This window comes from Eleutherodactylus coqui, chromosome 9 (assembly GCF_035609145.1).
Source record: "Eleutherodactylus coqui strain aEleCoq1 chromosome 9, aEleCoq1.hap1, whole genome shotgun sequence".
Taxonomy (NCBI): domain Eukaryota; kingdom Metazoa; phylum Chordata; class Amphibia; order Anura; family Eleutherodactylidae; genus Eleutherodactylus; species Eleutherodactylus coqui.
The window spans coordinates 91489587-91510207 of record NC_089845.1 but is presented as its reverse complement, the minus strand read 5'-3'; the positions used below and the strand labels follow the sequence as shown (position 1 = coordinate 91510207).

The 20621-nt window shown below is 42.2% G+C and overlaps 1 protein-coding gene across 1 annotated transcript in view; it reads right to left on the bottom strand.

The window, feature by feature from the left end:
* SPIDR (scaffold protein involved in DNA repair) overlaps positions 1–20621 on the bottom strand; it is a 331433-nt gene that overhangs the window by 286909 nt on the left and 23903 nt on the right. The window contains exons 3-5 of the mRNA XM_066578067.1: positions 19836–19905; positions 18644–18829; positions 16848–17017 (exon numbers count right to left, since the gene is read on the bottom strand). Coding sequence (XP_066434164.1) covers positions 16848–17017; positions 18644–18829; positions 19836–19905 — 426 coding nt within the window. The remainder of the gene's footprint in view (positions 1–16847; positions 17018–18643; positions 18830–19835; positions 19906–20621) is intronic.

The window sequence follows — 20621 nt, the reverse complement described above, 5'->3', positions numbered from 1 at the left end:
CCCTTGGGGAGACAGGGACATGAGGAATACCCCACTGCTTACAGCAGGGCATTTAAAAGATGCTGCCCAGTAGCACTTTTTAAACGTCCCGTTGTAAATTCCTGTTAGTCCCCGCAGGGATTAACGGAACCCTCGGGGGAGTTCCTTCATCCCTGTGAGGACTAACAGGAGTTTACGGTGGGACATTTAAAATGTGCTTCTGGGCAGCAGGTTTTAAATGCCCTGCTGCAATCTGTGAGGAACCTATTCCTGGCGCAGGAGTTTCCATTAACTCCTGCTCCCATGGGAGTCAATGGAAACTCCTGAACAGCATGCAACACGGACCTACGGTTTGGCATTGTAGCCAAAACACTGCCGTATCTTTGCTAGGCGCACCTACATTCTCTCATGTGACCTCTGCTATAGGAACCCACTTGTTCTTTTAGAAACACTTATTTTGAGTGCACCTAAAAAACACTCGTCTGACCGAGCCCAAAATATGATGTACTACCCTTATTGAATTCCCCCAGTATGTTCAACATAACAGATTTGATTTAAATGTATGTTAAGAACTCTAATGATACAAACCATGCAATTAAATAATTGCCTCAATTTTTGCCCATCTCTTCATTGTCTCAATCTACTGCCAATTAGCTGTCAAAGCCTAAATTACTGAAACTGAACGATGTGTATAACTGTAATGACCAAGTCTATCAAATTGTAGTTACATAAACAACAGAGGAACGCTATAATTATGTAGCCGACACTGTCACATAGGAAAGCACTGAACACAATTATGTCAGTTGAATAGCTGTTTGTTCCAGGAAGCAATTAACAAGCAATAATCAGAAAAAAATCTAGGTTAATACAGATTAGCAACACATCATTCTAACAGAAGGTCTAATGACATCAGATCACTTACACAAATGCAGGTCACATGAACAAGCAATAGATCAGATCTGGAAACCATAACGAACAATCTCAGTGACTAAACTAATCTAGAATCTCCCAACCACAGGGAACTACTTGGATGTTAAATCGACAATACCTGATAATTCAAGGTTGGGGCAATGAGTCATAGTGGCAAGGGCCTGGCAAAAGAGATGCCAATAAGTAGACAACAAAAGACGTTAACTGGTTTGCTGATGTGTCTCTTATTCTAGTCGCGGTTGAAAAAAGTGACGAGATTAGAAACCCGACAGAATGGAACTTGCAGAGCGGGCATCTTTATAACAAGATTTGGGAGAGAAAGCTGTTGGTGAAAGAAAGTTACTTAAGACTATAATTACACGTATCATCGTTACCCACTTATGAAAACCATGACGTAGTACCGGATCTGTCGTATCGCCAATACTGCCATCACCCGACAGACCCCACTGACTTATAATCGGGTCCTCGAGTTCTGTATTTTGCTGCATAAAGTGCTATTTTGCCCATCAATATGCAGAAATTACAGAAGGAACCTCCAATTCAAAAAAGTTGTTGAATTTTACCAATTTTCTGCATCTTACATTTGCACTACAAACACAATTCCCATACAGTGTATAACAAGCAACACATGCTGAGGAGCAATGCCAATCATCTAAACAGATGTCACAGGACTGGTTTTTACAAAGGATTACAAATAATTATCTTAACTCCTTAGAGCACTCATGATGTAACTCCAAGGAGTTAAGTGCAGTCCAGCTATGTGCTGCATCTGTCTCTGGGAAGAATAGTGGCGTCACTTCCACAAAAGATAACGGTTCTTTTGAAGTTATGAGACATTTTGAAATGTTTTGGTTATGTAAATTATAACACAGGCTTCACACCACATTTTAGCCGTCATCTAGCCGTTCCACTCGGATCGTCGAAAGCAGCATCCAGAAGAAACCTTGGACAGAACTATAGGCTTTCACTGGTCAAACAAAGACCAATAAGGCCTCAGTCAGATAAGGTTTCCCTTCGTTTCCGGCACTTGTACCGGGGAGAATAGCATAGTCAGCTACACTATTTTCTCCAGCACAAATGCAGGGAACAAATGGAAGCCTTGTCTAACTGCACACCCTGATCATAATCTTCTAATGTCAAGGTTATGTCAATGTTGTCTGGCTAACAGAGTACTGTGCTATTTTTGTTGCACACAAAGTCAAGGTAAAAATCCAGAGCCTAGTCCTATAGTTAGAGGGGATATTCGAGCAGAAAACCTGTTTTGAGAAGGGATCAGAGTGGTATACCAACATAAAGGCTTACTCCCCTCACCCAATTCTCTCCCCCCATCCCTTCACCCGCTATTCCCGTTCCACCAGCAGGTCTCTGCAGCAGCAATGACATCCCAACAGCTGATTGTGACTGCTGCATCCAGTCACTGCCTAATGAGAGCCAGCAATTGGCTGCCGCCATGTCTTCGTTGCTTGCAGGCAGAAGTGGAGATGTGCTGAGGACTGGGAAAAGTCAGTATGCCTGCATTATGTTGGTATACAAATCAATATGGTTGACAAAAAAATTCTGTCCGTATAATCTTTCTATATAGTGTACTTTAATTAAAAAAAAGGTAGTGTCTCCTACTCTGTACCGCCTTCTGTTATTAGCCATACTACATAATCGTTGTGTGCAATTAGAGGGCAAGGTGATTGCTTAAACAGCAGTCTGATTGACAGTTTTGAGCAATCACTTTGCGTTCCGAGCAGGGTATGCAGAAGACTAGTGGGGGCACTTGTCTTCTGCATCCAGCTGTTCTCTGCGCGGAGTGCCCAGCTGTTATACACCTGAGCGCTCCAAGCGGTGCAGAAGACAAGTGGGAGCACTTGTTTTCTGCATCCAGCTGTTCTCTTCTCAGAGCCCTCAGCTGTTATACAGCTAAGTGTTCTGAGTGGGGTATGCAGAACACAGCTGGAGCGCTGTGTTCTTCATACCCTGGCTGTGTTCAGGGAACGGGATACAGCTGAAACAATAGTATCAGCTGTATCCCGCTGTGAATCCCTGATAGGGCCGATCGTTGTCTTTCAGCATGCTGAAAGATCAGCGACTGCTTAACGAAAAATGCACGATGTCAGTGCAGTTAAACTCAACGATTATCGCTCAAAAGGCGGCTTTTGAGCGTTAATCATTGTTTCTAAATGGGCCTTAATACTTTATCCTGTGACATATTGTTTTCTAGGACTTTCAAAAGGACAAGCACGAACTGTAAGAAGTTGCAGCATAATCCAATGATTATCACTGCTGTGTTCCGGTTAGGTGAAATCTGTGGCTTGTTGGTACTGTAAGGTTTTCGCTACTTACAGGAAGCATCTGTGCTCTTCTGTTGGGCAATCTGTTCTGAACCTGATAGAAGCATTGTTCCTCTTTTTTGCATGGATCCCTCTAGCACAAAAGGGTTTATTGGTAATATTCAAGCACGCTGCAGTTTATCTGCCAACAGGTTTCGTTGATTTCTTTAAGTGAATAATCTGCAAAAGCTTTTGAATTAACTTCTTTCTTGTGACTACTGTATCATTAGCTGTCAATGCAGGGGAGCATAAAGGCTGAAAACAATGCCCTCAGAAGTGTAAACCCACCAAATGTCATAATATAATACACACAATATTCTAAAATATGCACTGCTTTGGTTAATTGTAGCACTGCATACCTTTGAGCTGTAATGGGTGGTATAATGTGTTGCTTCTGTCAATTACTGTAAAGAACATCTAGTTATCGATTTTGGAAGCCTTGTTCATCCTGTGTCACAGTACAGGTCTGAACGTGCTTATATGATAACTAATAGCAAAAGCACCCAGCAGAATGTATAGAATGTGTGTAGGTGATGGAAACTTGTAAACACATGAAGACGCATAAACACCAATAGCAAAAAAATCCTATATTTTCCTACATGCAGCTGCTGGCAAACTAAGCTTTAAACAACGCGAGTTCCCTACTCTACACATGCCATGCACATGTCCTCATCAGTAGTCTCAGAAAAGCACTTTCTTACATTAAATGTGACCAATCAGTGTTTGAAACTACATGGGTCCATTCTTCAAGTGAGGCTAGCGAAGCTTCAAAGGGTAGTACCATGGAGATAAAAAGTGGGAATTCAGATATGGGCGATGAAGGTCCGGGACGTAGGTAACGGTAGGCAGAGGGAGGCTGTGTATGAAATATGTGGTTGGGATGAGTTTCGATAATATGACAAGTGTCTAGAACTTAGGCCCAAGGCACACGGGCGTATTTACATTGCGGAATCCGGAGCATATACGGCCCATACACATGCTATGGAAAAATTGCTTTTCCATGTCCACAAGCAGAAATCCATTGCGATTTTCCACTTGCAGAAGGAAAATCATAGCCTGTCCTTTTCTACCGTAGATTCCACGCGGACAGCTTCCGTTGAAGTCAATGGAAGCCGTCCGATCCGCGGCCCTTCTGCGATGTCGCAGATTCCGCTCCAATTTTCTAATGCGCCAGCGCTCTGGCTGGCGCAGCCGCAATACAGAAAAGACGACTGTGGACAGGTTCGCAGGGGTCACCGGCCGGACAAAGGGTCAGATTCCGCTGCGGAATCCGACTCGGCCGTGTGCATTCGGCCATATTCTTTAAAATATCTTCGATATAACAGACACAAACTGTGCCAGTTCTACCCTTCTGTACACGCAGCCCATAAAATTCCATTTCATTGCATTCATAACTATATTGCACTAAGCAGATCCACTTAAAAATAATAAAATGTGATTTGAAAGTAATCAGCCTCAAAAACTGATTTTGCTTGATATTACAACACACACCACTTGTGGCAGTTTGGCGGATTCTCTTATGCCAGTCTTTAAACGTAACATTTGAACCCCGGATTGTCCTAGACACTATAATGTCACTGCACTAAAGCTAAAGAATGTACAAATAAAAGATAAAAATGTGGCCAGATAGCTGGAAAGAATTAAATTCTGATTGAATGGTATGGAAAACTATTTTTTACAAAGCCAATTTCCCTTGGCGAGTTTGTTGGGAACAGTAAAATATTATTTGTAAGCTTAGTAAATGACAGAAAAAGAAGCATGGCTAAGCTGAGACGATGGCATCAAAAACACACTTCTGTTTTTATTGGGCTCAGTGCTGCTGTATAATGTCCTCCATCCTGCTTCTGGGGAAGGGGGGGGGGGGGGGGGAATATCATGCTCTTCTGTGTGTGCAGTGTATAATAGGCCCCCTGTACTGGAAGATGATCGCTGACATAAAGTATGTGAGTCGATTTGAGGTTTTGAGGCATTAGGCTTATTAAGAGAAAGTTTCGGACAATGTTTAATTAGAGGTCTTAAGGTCAGGATTTGTTTTGTTCCTTTGCACTGTAGTGATGTAAAGTGCTGTATGAAAATTGTGCTGTGAAGATGCAATAAACCTCACAAAAGCAAGTTTGAAGAAAGTTTCTGGTTGACTGAAATTCAGAGTGTCACCACCTATATTGTGTGAGAAGATGGCGGTCCCAAGCAAATGACTAATTCCCTAAGGTCACAATGGTTCTAAGTTATTTATTTTTTTAATAGTTCACGGGTTTAAAACCAACCCATTACCTCAAAGTAAATGCCTACCTTATTTAGGAAAGCAGTAGTACATAACAGGAAAGAAATTTTCAAAAAAAAAACTCCATTACCAGCACTTACACTGCTGAACTCCCCACTGGAGTCAAGCACAAACCTCCTATTGTCTTCCCGACATCTCCTGTGCCCATGGCAGTATCAGAAAGTGAGATCTGGCCTTAAAAAAAAAAAAAAAAAAAAAAAAAGAAAACAAAAACACCACAAACAGAAAATAGTGCTTTTTAGGCCTCTCTCACGCAGGCATTTGCAGAAACACAGCGTTTTCTAACGCCGCGTTGACTGTGGATTCAGCAGCGTTGTCATGCATTTTTGACAACATTTTGGCTGCGTTTTCACTACAGCTGAAAGCGCAGCCAAGGAAGAGGGAAAAAAAAAAAATCAATACTCACCTAGCTTCCAGGCACTTGTCATCGCTGACAGAGCATCTTTTGCTAGTGACGGAGTTTGAAGACCCCGCCCTTAAGCAAGAGATTGCTTTCATTGGCCAATCACAGCCAGCGCTGGATGCACCAATCACAATCATTCAGTGAATAGCTGCGATTGGTTCATCAAGCGCTGGCTCAGCCAATCAGAGCAATCTCTTGCTGGAGGCAGGGTCTTCAAACCCCATCACCAGCAAAAGATGCTCTGTCGGTGATGACAAGTGCCCGGAAGCCTGCCCGGAGCTCTGGAAAGCAGCGGCATGGACCCAGACAGCGCCTGCTAGGCGAGTACGGATTTTTAATTTCAGGTAGTGTAACTAGCGCTTGCGTTTAGCGCTACCAAAACTGTGGTACCAAGTTGTGCCACGTTTTCAGCAGCGCTGAAACCGCTGCCCATTCATTTCAATGGGAGCATTGTACAGCGTTTAGCTCAGCGCTGAAAAGGTAGCGCTCAACGCTGTACAAAAACACCTGTGTGGGGGAGGCCTTAGGCCTCATGTCCACGGGGAAAATCAGATCCGCTGCAGATTCTACATGTAGAATCTGCAGCGGGTCCCTCCTGCCCCGCGGACATGAGCGCTGAAAATAGGAATTTAAAAGCATTTACCTATCCGTAGCGGCCGGCGAAGATCAGCTGTTCCTCACGGCCGGATCTTCATTTTCGGCCGGCGGATGAATTCCTGACGCCGGCGGCACGTCGCCGGCACGTCGTCGACGTGCCGCGCGCATGCGCCGGCACATCCGCCGAGCCGAAGCAAGGGAGATGCGGCCGTGAGGAAGAGCAGAGCTTCGCGGTCCGCTGCGGGTGAGTAAATGCTTTTAATTCCTATTTTAGGTCTCCCGCGGATCCGGACGGCTTCCATAGGCTTCAATAGAAGCCCGCGGGAGCCGTCCCCGCGGGAGACCCGCATGAAAATGGAGCATGGTCCAGATTTTTTCATGCTCCATTTTTTTTTAAATGCCTTTTATTGACGATCCGCGGGTATTTATCTACCCGCGGGTGGTCAATGCATCCCTATGGGGTGCGGATCCGCATGCAGGAAATCCGCTGCGGATCCTAAATCCTATTTTCCCCGTGGACATGAGCCCTTAGCCAGATGACGAAATCTTGGATACCTAGCAAGATTTCACATTTTGACATTGGATGCTGCCGAAGTGAATGCCGGAAAGACACAACAGATGCCAGAAAGACATTAACAGGAAGTTCCTGCCCGACATCTAAGAGGTGTTGGGCAACATTAGTGTGGTATGGGGTTGTTCAGATTAGGATTAGAATATAGAAACCATGTCATTTTACATAAACCTGTATATTTTTAAAGAACACACACATTTCTACATATTTGACCCAATTTTGTACATTAAAAAAACTATATACTTTTTTCTTAATAACGTTTTGCAGTTGAACATTTTTTTCCCTTTAAAGCATACGTTAAAAATATGGAATTGACTGCAATATAAAAAAAAAAAATCTTGCGTTTCCATTCTTTTTTTGGGACAGAAAAATGTGGTATACGATGTTTTTCTATCCCACAAATAAAAAGAACCCTACAGAAGTGTAAGGGAGTTCGAACATTATCAGAAGTATGCACTTTTGAACTATATTCAATCAATTATATTATCAATGGATATAGTAACATAGTTTGTAAGGCCGAATGAAGACAATGTCCATCTAGTCCAGCCTGTCTATCCTCCTGTGTTGTTAATCCAGAGGAAGGCAAAAAAAACCAAGAGCAGAAGCCAAATAGCCCTTTTGGGGAAAAAATTCCTTCCCGACTCCCTAATGGCAATCAGACTAATCCCTGGATCAACCCCTAATAGTTTCTACCTGCTTGTAAACCCGGATTAACAATTAACCTAAGATTTATATCCTGTAATATCCTTCCGCTCCAGAAAGACATGAAGTCCCCTTTTAAACTCCTCTATGGATTCTGCCATCACCACTTCCTCAGGCAGAGAGTGCCACAGTCTAACTGCTCTTACAGTAAAGAATCCCCTTCTATGTTGGTGATGAAACCTACTTTCCTCTAATCGTAGCGGATGTCCTCTTGTTACCGTCGTGGTCCTTGGTGTAAACAGATCGCGGGAGAGATCCATGTATTGTCCCCTAATGTATTTATACATGGTTATTTGGTCGCCCCTTAGCCTTCTTTTTTCTAGAGTAAATAATCCCAATTTTGATAGCCCCTCTGGGTATTCCAGTCCCGTCATTCCATGTATTAGTTTAGTTGCCCTTCTTTGAATCCCCTCAAGCACTGTAACATCTTTCCTGAGCACCGGTGACCAGAATTGTACGCAGTATTCCATGTGAGGCCTGACAAGTGCCTTATATAATGGAAGGATAATGTTCTCATCCTTCGCCCCTATACCTGTTTTTATGCATCCCAAGACTTTATTTGCCTTTGCAGCAGCTGACTGGCACTGGTTACTCCAATATATATGTCAAGCAATATGGTTTTTGCTTTTTTAATTAAAACATATACATTTAAAATCCTAGTGTGAGCAGCCCCTAATGGAGTATTTATTTTTCCGCGTCATCATATTTAGTAAAATGTTTATTTTGGGCGAGGACTATTGATTTTCTCAATAAAACGGATATCACCTTTGTAATTATAGGTGCTCTTTAATTGTAAATCGCTTTGGAATAAAGCACTGGGTCAACACAGGATTATATCTTTCACCAGCTCGCACGACTATCCTATTTCTAATTGATTATTCTGCTTTAATGGTTTTAATCAGTCATAATATACACACATTAAATTTTGATAAAAAGTTGTTCTGATCACTTTAGTCCATTCTCTCCATTTAAGGATGTCAGATTAGTGAGCACAAAGTATAACATGGCGGTGGTGGAAGTTAATTGCCAAATACATTTGTTACTTAGCCAAGCAATGCTCACAATCTTGCAAGAATGATTGCCATGCACAAGTCCCAGACTAGTTGGCATACTGGGCACTATACTCTGGGACATTCAAGTGATTTGAAAAGAATGAGAAGCATTCAGAACCTTCCATTCAGTCCTTAGAAACTGCTACTTATTTCCCCCTGCTATAGTCAGCATTAGACAGTTTACCAGCTAATTAATGTTTCCTTTACATGACATTTCACAGATGACATACTGCTATGGAATCCGAGGATTAAAAAAGGCAGTTTCTATGATACAGCTGAATGCAACACAGAGAAAGGAAATCATGCCAATACAGTTAGAACAAGCTGTCTGCTTGACAGCTCGTTTCCTTGTGCGGCCTCATATTTCTCATACATACATTGTGCGGTGGCAGCTACACTCTGGCTTACTGTGTAGCAAATTGATTAAATACTTTACTATTACCCTACAAGTAGCATAAAAAAAATTTTTGCTTAAAAAAAACAAAAAAAAAACTTTTAGGGTATGTTCACATGGTGCAAACATGCTGCAGATTCCACATCAGAAAAGTGTCGTCCTCATCTGCAGGGTAATCCGCTCCAGGGACAGATTTATTTCCCATGTGCGGTTTTCAAATCAGCAAGCCTTAACCAAGCGAAGTGAGTGGTCCATTACTGACGGGATCTGTCAGGAACGCCACACGTGGACTTGCCCATTGACAAAAGATAAGTCAGCAACATAGAGAAGGGGCAAAACTGTGGCAGAAATACATGGCATACCTGTGTAAGGAACACACAGCATATTCAGAAGCGGCCATCAAAAGAGAACCGCATAGCGCTTAAAAACAGGCCATAAAAGCTGGGGAAAAGTTTGACAAGTTCTTCACGGGATGAGCAGTAAGGCAAATGATGCTCGACCCTGCTCCTCCTGTGCTGTTACATAGGAACAAGCATCACTGGCATTGCTCACAGCGCTGCCACCATGGAGGTGAAGCTGGCCGGGAAGCACTCTCCCCTGTCACCTCTATTCACAGTAAGCAGACCGTCATACAAAAGTAAAAGACTGCTGTTTACACGGAACGTCTCACCATTCAGTTTTCTGCATGCAGAAACTGAACGACCTAACAACTTCCGCTAAGTCGCTGCATGCATTTATACGGGATGATTATCGTTCAAATCCCCATGGGAGCGCGGGAATCTGAGTGATTCATCGGGCCATTAGTTTACAATGGGTTTTGTTAAGATAAGAGACCAATAGCTTTTTAATGAGTTACGATATCACAATTAAGGTAAAATTGGCTGAATCTGTAATCTTCCAAATATTTAATTCTACCACCAGAAATCAAACAGCGCCAATTGTGAAACAGAACCAAAGAGCCCTAAAAAAGCTCAGCTGGAGCAAAACTCAAGTTGAAAAGTTTGAAATACTGAGCTGTTGGTTTATGTTCCATATGTCTGCGATTCCTTCGCTGTTGTATGATAAAATCTGTGTGGAATTGTAACCTTGACAGTAATTCACTATTGGCACCATTTGGTTTCTGCTGGTAGAATTGAATACCTTAAAGATTACCTGTGCCAGGGATTCAGCACTGGTCATTCAAAGTCTAATGAACACATTTATTACTATTCAGAAGCAGTCAGATCACCATAACAGAGACCCCCTAACAAACCTAGTGGCACAGTATGGGAAGTAACACTAGGCATGTCTGACTAAGACCGGTTTCACATCTAACATCTAACTGGATGTTGCGTCACAGATTCAGCTCCAAATACCATGCAGCGCTTTTTCTTCAATCCAAACGCCAGGCAGCTGGGTGAAAAGCGAGTGGACCCCATTATAGTCAATGGGGTCCATCCGATGCAGTTCAGTTCCGTCCAGAGACGGAGAAGTTCGGCTGTGGGGATTCATATTTCTTGCTTCAAGAACAGAGCAGGAAAGCGGAATTCCCAGCACAGATGTGAAACCACCCTTACTTGAAACAATTACTGAGGTGGACAAAATAGAAAAAGTTGGCAACGTTATTCTACCACCAGTCCTGGAATATCTGAGACTTTTTTTTAAATACGTGTAAATGGAAAAAAAAATTATAATTACAGGATGTAGTTATCTATAAGCAATATTCCTTTGTGGGACAAACCCTTTAAATAACCACAATTTTACCAGGGAAGTTTTATGTGAACTCATAAAAGTAGCGAAAGTGTTTAAAAAGCAGTGATGTAATAATGCTTCACCAAATCGAACACCGGGACACACATAGGTATGAACCGTATTACACCCACGGCTGGGATAACAGTATTGAATAATTATATGAATGTCCCTTCCTTGGTCCACTAGTAGGTTACAACCAGGAAGCTTCGAGGGGACGCCACACTTGTTTCTGCCACAGCAGCTGGGTGCGACATCGCCTGGACTGTACCCAGAGTGGCGAGGTACGCTACCAACCGGGGCATCCCTGTACAACTTACCTGGACTTTACATCCCTTCAATGAGATAGACACCATTAACTTTTAAGGACATTGTTGACTGTAGACTATTCACACCACCACAGGGGGAGACTTTATCATCACTTCAGGCTATAGGGTTCCGATCTGTAACCCGCTTGTGGTATGATGTGGCACTACTAGTGGATCAGGAAATGGACATTCATGTAATTATTCACATACCGTATCTTGCTCTTACACGTTTGTGTGTCCAGGTGCTTGATTTATTGTTTCATATTCTCTTTGTATTTATTTAGGCTAGCAATAATGTCCGGTATCGCTTCAGCCACCGCCATTGTTCTTCCTTGGGGGGGCGCTAGTGTTTGTTTGATTTGTTTATTGTCAAAGTAAAAAAAAAAGAAAAAAAAAGAAAAAAAAAGAAAAATCAGCTATAATCACCAGTTTAATCCCTCGCCACTCAAGTCCTCCAGCCAGGCTTTGTTTACATGGCGGCAGTGGTGATGTGTCCATATACCCACGTAACCACTGCAGCCACTGCAGTCTCAGCAGTGTGTAGCAATAGACTATTGGAGGCCAATAACTGTCTGTAGAAGCCATGTGGGTATATGGGCATGTCATTACTGAGGCCATGTAAATGAAGCTCAGCGGCACCGCTGGAGTGGCAGGGAACTGAACTGGTGAGTATACCTTATGTTGCTATTTTACCACATTTCCTGCATTTAAGCCAATTGTTTTCATATCTCAGATAACCCCTTTGTAGGCTGTTTCCCAACCAGGGGTGGCAACAGACTGCAGAGCGCCCCATATACTATAGCTTACAATCAGTAACTGTCAGCTATGATATATAATATTCCAGGTCCTTGTGTGTAATCTGACAGTAGGATGCTGTTGGGCTTCTGTACAACTGCACCATTTGCACATATGTTATATGTGCATCCTTTCTCCACTGTATTACATTATGGCATTTCACTAGGACATGCTTTGACTTAATGACTGTGGGGGTCCGACTGTCGGACCCCTGTTGATCCCCCGAATGAAGAGGCTACAGCAATAACCAAGCACTGGCAGCTCAGGCCCATTCATTTGCACAGAGCTCTGCTGTAGCTCCCTGCACAGAGTTTGGACAAGAGCACCGCTGTGCAAGAGAGAAGGGGTGCGGGATCAGCAACGGTCCAAGAGGTCAGACCCCCGCCAATTACAATGTCATGGCATTTCCTATCAAAATGCTATAACATAACACGATAGAATAACCCTTTAAAAGGAATGATATAAACAAGTCCAAAAACAGAAAAAAAGCACTATACCATATAACACTGGATACAAAATAACAAAATGTAATGGCAGAAAAACACATGAAAAAGATAGGACTTTTTTGCAGCATCAACAGATTAGTAAGCAGTGAACAGCTTGACTTGTGTCTCCCTCTTTGGGAAAATAGAGGTATTACCAGTTTTTATATGGTTTGAGCTATAACAAATACCGGAAATTCTACCAATCATTAACTAAATTATGAACTACAGTAAAACTTAAAAGCAGGTGAAAGGTGATGTACTGTACGAGCGGCTGAGACATATTTCAAGGAGAAAGTCCAGCTGTGTAGCGATTTTCTGACTTTATCATCACGTCTTAGGAGCTAAAATTAATACAAAAGTAAACTAGAGGGGCCGAGAGTAGACATACCCCGGACCATAAGAAGATACAGTCAGCCAATGTCACTGATCTGAAAGGGATATAAAAGTTAAAACAGACACAAAAGAAAAATAATAGTAGTATGTTCAGTGAGTGGAGGCCTCAGAGGCCAGAACCAGAGTCCCCCCAATACAAACACAGAAGAGGCAGCACCTCAAGGTATTAAAGTGAAAATGAGGAGATTTCTTCATTTATCAATACTGGTCATATATCGTATTCTGTATGAGTGAAGAAACCACTTTCTGTATATGTTGCTCTTTTAGAAAAAAAAAATCGTAAATATAGACATTATCAATACATACATGCATTATAACACCTGAACTTGATGTACATTGTACTTATCACGTTGTGCAAGTCATATAAACCACTGCTATATTTGGATATACATAGAAGACTACAAGATAAATAAATGCTATTTTGAGTGACAGTTTTAAGTGATCATCTTTGCATAACTCTTAAGTAACTAATTAGCTACTTAAAGAGTTAAATGAAGGCGGAGCGGGACATTGCTGATAACTACAAGAGCAGCAGCTGCTTTGTATATGTAAACAGCTGCTTTGTTCTTGGAGCTGTCAGCTGGTATCCCGCTGAGCTGGTAGCACCGAGAACAGCAGAAGCTGCTTTGTTCTAGGAGCTATCGCTGAGAGTTCCAGGCGGGATACCAGCTAAAAGAATACTATCAGCTGGTATCCCGCTGAGAACTCAGCACGCAGTGCTGATAAGCTTGCTAAAAATCAGTGATGAACGAATCGTGCATGAAAAATGTGTTCAGACGCAACGGTTATCGCTCAAAAGCCATATTTTGAGCGATAATCGTTGTGTCTAAATGGGCCTTTAGGATCCAAGCTGATCACTATCTCCCTGAACCTCCCCATTAGCATATGTACTCAGATCTGCTGATTAGTACAGGTTTATTTCAACGGGATAAGCGTCTGCCAGACAGCAATGGCGCCGCTCATCTCCAATTGAAACAAAAGAGGTCTTTTACCTTGACAATATTGGACAATCTGATTGATATCCACAGGTCTGACAGACATGTATCTGTCAGTATGTAGTTGTAGAGTAATCCGTACATCAATATATCTGACACAGTATAGAAAGCAGCGCTGCACGAATCAGTCTCTGTCTCACACATTTCTCACGGTGTGGGGATAGCTTTCTTTGGAACGCTAAAGAATATCGGCAGGTTGCCAGCGTCTACACTTCACAGATATTCTCGGAGGGACCAAACTAATAGCTGTCCGCTGAATTAAACTGCAGATTATGGTAGAATTCTTCAGCACATGGAGCTATAAATCCTTAAGTATATTTTCACAAGATCCTCCTGAGATCCCATGCTGGGGATCTCTTTGGCTTTCCGCTTTCAATATGGCCCACGCTTTCTTTCATTTTCTTGCTTTGTATGTAGCCATGAAAGATTAACTACAGGATAAACCGAGTCAGGAAAATGGCTTCTCTTCAATGAGAGAGGATTTGGGTAGTATATACAGTATATTAAAAGTGCACCACAAAGACTAATACCTACTAGTAATGAGAAGTTAAATGCAAGATTAAAATATTTACATAAAGGACACCTATCAGCAAGAGCATTTTGTCCTAAATAAGGGCAGCATGATTTACCTGCACGGGCCAAGATTCTATTAAACTAGGTTTTATTCTCAAGTGATGCAGAGAAATTTTTATTTAGCACTGCAGTTTAGAGAAATCTTGGTTTTAGCACTGCTTTGCAGCCAGTTATAAACGCAGGGCTCATTGAGTAGCATCCGCTGGGTGCACCCCTCTGCTTCTCCCCACCCATCTCAGCGCGATAGAGCTCTCCCCATAAATCACTGAGCTGTAATAATGGTTATATTGGCTGTTATCCAGCTTCTACAGAAAAAGATTATCTAAAAAACGCAAGTATAACAAGAGGACAACTCAGAGACCCATTTTGGGGTGATATTTGGATTATAAGTGAAACCCCTTTAATTCTCTTACACAATAGTTGAGTGTCCTCTACTTTTACCTCTGTGTCCTGTATGTCAGGGGAAAGTAATTAGATTAAAAAAATGTAAAAAATACTATATAGAAATTTCAAGCAAATCATCTTCTGTTGCCTTGAAACATTGAAGAAACTGTTTTCTCTTACCAGTGGAACACTGCTGCCCTCTGCTGTTGCATTTACGCACTTCATTATATTCACTGTGTGCACTGATGCACAACAGTAAAAATGTTGCCTTATTGCAAAAGTGTGTAAAAGTTCATCTTCTATTATCTCAAAGCTCTTATGCCAATATCCAGGAATAAAAGGAAGGAGCAACACTGTAACATTACACTGTAATCACATTGTCTTTCAGAACTTTGGATTTTTTAACCAACCATCTAATAACAGACCAGAATTGCCTAGGACACAAGTGTCCTCCTTAACGGTTCACTTCTGTCATATTTTAAACAAACTTCAACTTTTGAACAACGTGTGAGAAGTGTAAAAACTGAAAGCACTTTACACAAAAATACCTTTTTTTTGCAGTATTCCCAGCAGACTCTGCTGCAGTGTACCACATACTGGAAGATGCCCAATTAGCACAGATTTTCAGAACTCTCATTGACTTTTAATGAGAAGAGACTCCGCCTACAACTGGCAAATAGAGATCTAGGGACCGTGTTCTCCCGATGGATGAGGGTCCCTGATGTGATACCCAGCAGAGTAACTAAGAATACATGTTCCATAAAGTATAATCAGTATGTATAGTTTGTACGAATCTGTCAAAGCAAAATAAAATTTGTATACTTACTTGATGCATTATTACGCGTTACAAAAAGTTGCAAAAATGAAGTGTTGCACCTTTACAAATGACCTGCTACAATGCAGATTGGATCTGATGCTATTGCATGGCTAATTATAAATGTGGTGCAAATTTGTTCCGAATTAAAGTCTGTCAGCCCCGGTGAGCCATAAAGGAAAAACGTATGGGCTTATAAACAGCGACAAGCTGAATCCAGCGATGTGAGTCTCATACTCCCCACCCCTGCTGTTCCCCGTGAATGCACCAGCAGACTACTTGTGTGTGTGTTATATCAGTCTCATTCTATGCGTGCACAAGTAGTCCACCGGGTGCATACACCGGGGACTGCGACAGCGCACAGCATGGGAACAGCAGAAGGGGAGTAGAAATAAGACTCACATCGCTGGATTCAGCCTGTCAGCTACTATGAGCCATGAGTTTGGCTTATAGCGCTCACATGAGCGGGCAGAATCACTTATAACTTCCCATAAATTGAAAATGGTCAGCCATGAGGAGGAATTAGCCATGAAATTATATTAATATAGCTATACTAGCTATAAGACTGGGTTCACACATCATGGTTATATGCTGCACGGCTAATGACTGCGCTGAAAAACTACACAAGCCTTACTGTGGTTTTGGGAGGGGGATCATCTCTCCTTAGGAAGAGCACCAAGAAGGTGAGGGAGGAGACTTATAGGGCCATGCATGCTCCTCTGAGTAATATGCAAATAAGGAAGATGGAACAATACCTCTGCAGCGCCACCTATTGGATGGCAGCATTCCTTCAAATTAATGCTTGACCCTTTATACAGGTCTGTGATGCAGCTACTGGACATGCAGTTTATACAGGTAAAAGATGTTAAATGAAAAATGTGTTTCACCATTAAAAAAAAATGAAAAAAAAAAAATCCCACAGCCAATAATCACCAAATGGATGTAATCCATGGCAAAGGTGTACAGTTCTGTCTGACAGTACACTACTGCTGACTGAGGCCTAACATGTCCCATCTGGTATTAATCATCTAGCTGTAATTCCAAGATGACCTGAAGCTCATGATTAGGCTCATGTGTAATGATCGGGCAAGTAACAGGCAGAAGCTCCAAAACTTTCACAAACAATGGAAAAAAGCAAAACTTACTTTTAAAGCTTCTACATTGCTCTTTCTCTTGCAGGATAATCCATGACTGGACACTGACTCCGAGTCAGAGATCTCCACTTCACTCTCGGTGACTTCGGACACACTGCCTGCTTCATGACCGGACCCCAAGTCACTGTCATCTTGCCAGTCAGTAATCTGAGGAACATCGCCTGTGACCAAAAGCACAGCAGACAAAACTGTAGTAAAGTACTTAGCAATGTGATTATAATCACTGCAGCTTGATAAGACCACACTCAAATCATAGTAATCATGATTCAGGCATGTTTATTAGGCTGTGTTCACATCTGCATTGGACGATCACTTAGGAACCTCCATCACAGAATCCGTTTTTCCTGTCAAAATGATAGTGACCGTCATGCGATGGAACCGGCGCAGCGTTCTGGCTTCTATCCTAAGGACCCTTTCACACACAACGATATCGTTCAGGTTCTCGCTAGAATGCAGGAATATGAATGATAATAGTTTGGCGTAAATGCTGCCAGCGACTACACGGCGAACGATAATTTCAATCATTTGCTTACTGCTTGTCATTCAGTTTCTAAGGCAAAAAAAAAAAGAATCTGCCTGTGTAAACAGGTTTATCCATAAACGACTGCCTCTTTACTGTGAATGGAGGCGGGCGGCTGGGGCGATCTCTGGCCCGCTTCATCTCCATTCCCCAAGTGATCACGGCTCCTGCGTGAAAGCATAGGAGCCATTATCGCTGGGACGACTACCGTACGCTTAGATGCCTGACAATCATCTCATGTAAAAGAACCCAATGTGGAAGCCACAACTCTGAAGTGAACAGATATGTTAATTCAACAATATCCCTCTCATTCCATTTACTTCTGGAAACCCAGTCCAGAGAATCCTCTGACAAGTCTTAAAATAGGGATTGAATTGAAACAGAAAAAGAAGATTGAATAAGTTATGGGCATTCTTTATGCAATGATTGAAGGGGTTTTCCAGTGAAATACTATTGGTGAAATATCAGGATAGGTCATCAATAGTTGATCGTCCGGGGTCTGTCATTCAGGACCGCTACCAATCAGCTGAGTGGGTGCATGCTATCAGCACCGCAACACCACAGAGATCGGAGCGGAAGCCTTCGCACGACCTCCATGTAGTGGCCGGCCCTTGTAACTGCAGGCGCAGCTCTCGTTGATTTCAATGAGAGCCGTGCCTGCAGTTACAAGCGCCGGCTACAACACGGAGGTCGGCGTGGAGGCTTCTGTTCCGACCTCTGTGTTATTGTGACGCTGACAGCATGCACCCGCTCCGCTGATTGGTCGGGGTCCTGAGCGACAGACCCCGGACGATCAACTATTGATGACCTATCCTAATGATACGTCATCAATAGTATTTCATTGGAAAACCCCTTTAAGCTTCTCCTGACAAACAGCAGATTCTGATGACAAATGCAGCCATGACACTTGTCTTTTTCCCCTGTAGTAGCTGCTGCAGAAGTGCAGCAATACACGGCAGCCATTCACAAGAATAGCTGCCCACGTAATGCAAGGAAAGCTTGGGTTCAGCATAACAAGAGCTACTCTTACAGAGCAGCTCTTCAATCTGGATCATAGAAGGAGCCTCAAGCAGGGTCCCCTCTATAACTTCATTATGTCCTAGTAGGTCATATAGACAGAGCGAGTCCTAAATTTTTAGAACTGACCATCATAAACCCCCTTTAAGCTTTCTGATCAGCTGTTACTGCATTATCAGGTTTTCAGAGCATAAAACTGGAGATGATGTTGTATTGAAGTAGTGCGGTCCATTTGAGGAGAGATGCTTACCACCACTCAATCGGTCATTGGAAAAACAAATATTTATGTCTTGCGATCTGGTTGTACTTTGTGTAGATACGTCTGCAATATCAGGTTGTGAAAACGTCTTGTTGCTGCCATCATTTGACCCATCATCATCACTGGAACTCCAGACTATATCAGCCGGATCTTTCAGACTTTCATCTGCTGAAGTTTCTGTAATTACACAAAGTACACCTTTTAAGTCTTCCTCCTATAATCACTTAAATTTAGAAGTATGCAAAAAAAAAAGGACAGGGATGACATCAATGTATCTTCCATAACAACCTAAGAAAAATATAAATGATCTGGAAGAGGGAATTAAGGGGAAAGTAATCAAATTTGCAGATGACACGAAGCTAGGAGGGATAGCTAATACTAGAGAAGAGAGGATTCTAAAACATCCAGGCAAAATTGAACAGTGTGGGGGGGGGGGGGGGGTGACTAACAGAATGGTATTTAACAAGGAGAAATGCAAAGTCCTACATCTGGGCAAGAAAAATGAAAAAAAAAAACACATACAGAATGGGAGGAATTGGGCTAAGCAGCAGCACATGTGAAAAACACTTAGGTATACTAATAGATCATAGACTGAACATGAGTCAACAATGTGATGCAAAAACAAAAAAAAACAAACAATTCTGGGATGCATTAAGAGAAGCGTAGAGTCTAGATCATGTGAGGTAATTATCCCCCTCTACTCTTCCTTAGTCAGACCTCATCTGGAATCCTGTGTCCAGTTCTGGACACTCCACTTTAAAAAAAGTCATAGAAAAACTGGAGCAAGTTCAGAGAAGAGCTACCAGGATGGTGAGCGGTCTGCAAATCATGTCCCATGAGGAACGGTTAAAGGATCTGGGAATGTTTATCTTGCCAAAAGGGCAGCTGAGAGGAGACCTAATAGCTGTCTACAAATATCTGAAGGGCTGTCACAGTGCAGAGGGATAAGAAATATAGTTGCTCATTATGTACACAGACAAATATTACAGATTTTTTTGAACATTTACTTGGAACAACAATTATTTTCTAAATCCTAAAGCATTTGTTCCCCCTTTATAGTACTTCCACTATTATTAATTATAGATTCAACGCAAGTTGAATTTAGTTGTAATGACCAGGCACAACTTTTTCTGTTCTGCACGGACACTTCATACTTTAGGATGTAGCTCAACGTCTCATTTACCTTCATCAAACACAACCGAATGGGCCAAGAGCTGAACATTTTGTGATTTTCTTTCAGATGACCTGGATGACTATAAGATAAAGGGGAAAAAAGAATGAAAACGTAATACTAACTAAACATCTGCAAGCTTTTCAGAGCATGTTCACCAGGCCATAAGGACTGTGGCTGAACTACATGAAGAGCACATTCATATGCAGTGCAACTGGCGCAGACTTTCTGCAACAAAAACCTGAACTAATATTTGTGTCAAATTCTGCGCATTGTTGTGAATCCGTATCAAAATCCACACCAGACTTTACCATTTCAATTGAAAGGGTGAAATCTGCTGCAGATCAGTTTGCAGATCCACACCAAAATCCGTTACGTGTGAACATGCAATAACTGGTGCGTTCACATTTAGCGGATTTTCAACAACGAAAAAAACCCACACCAACATCTGCATAATTTGATGTGAATTTTGCTGTGGCTTTTGGTGCGGTTTGCACCCACACAATTGAATTTAAACTGAGTGGTTGAAATCTGCTGCGGATCAGCACCAAATTTTTATACAAATTGTGGTGCGGTTTTGCTGTGGAGTTTACACCGTAGTAAAACCACAGTAAATCTGCTACATGTGCACACATCCCAGCATATTATATAGTGGAAGACCTTTATGTAACTTGGTTGTTGCATTACAAAACATTTTAGGACCTCTTTAACCCCCTTAACACCACAGGGTGTAACTGTACATCTTGGCTGCGGGGTACTTAAGGCAACAGGACATACACTTACGCCCTATGCATAGCG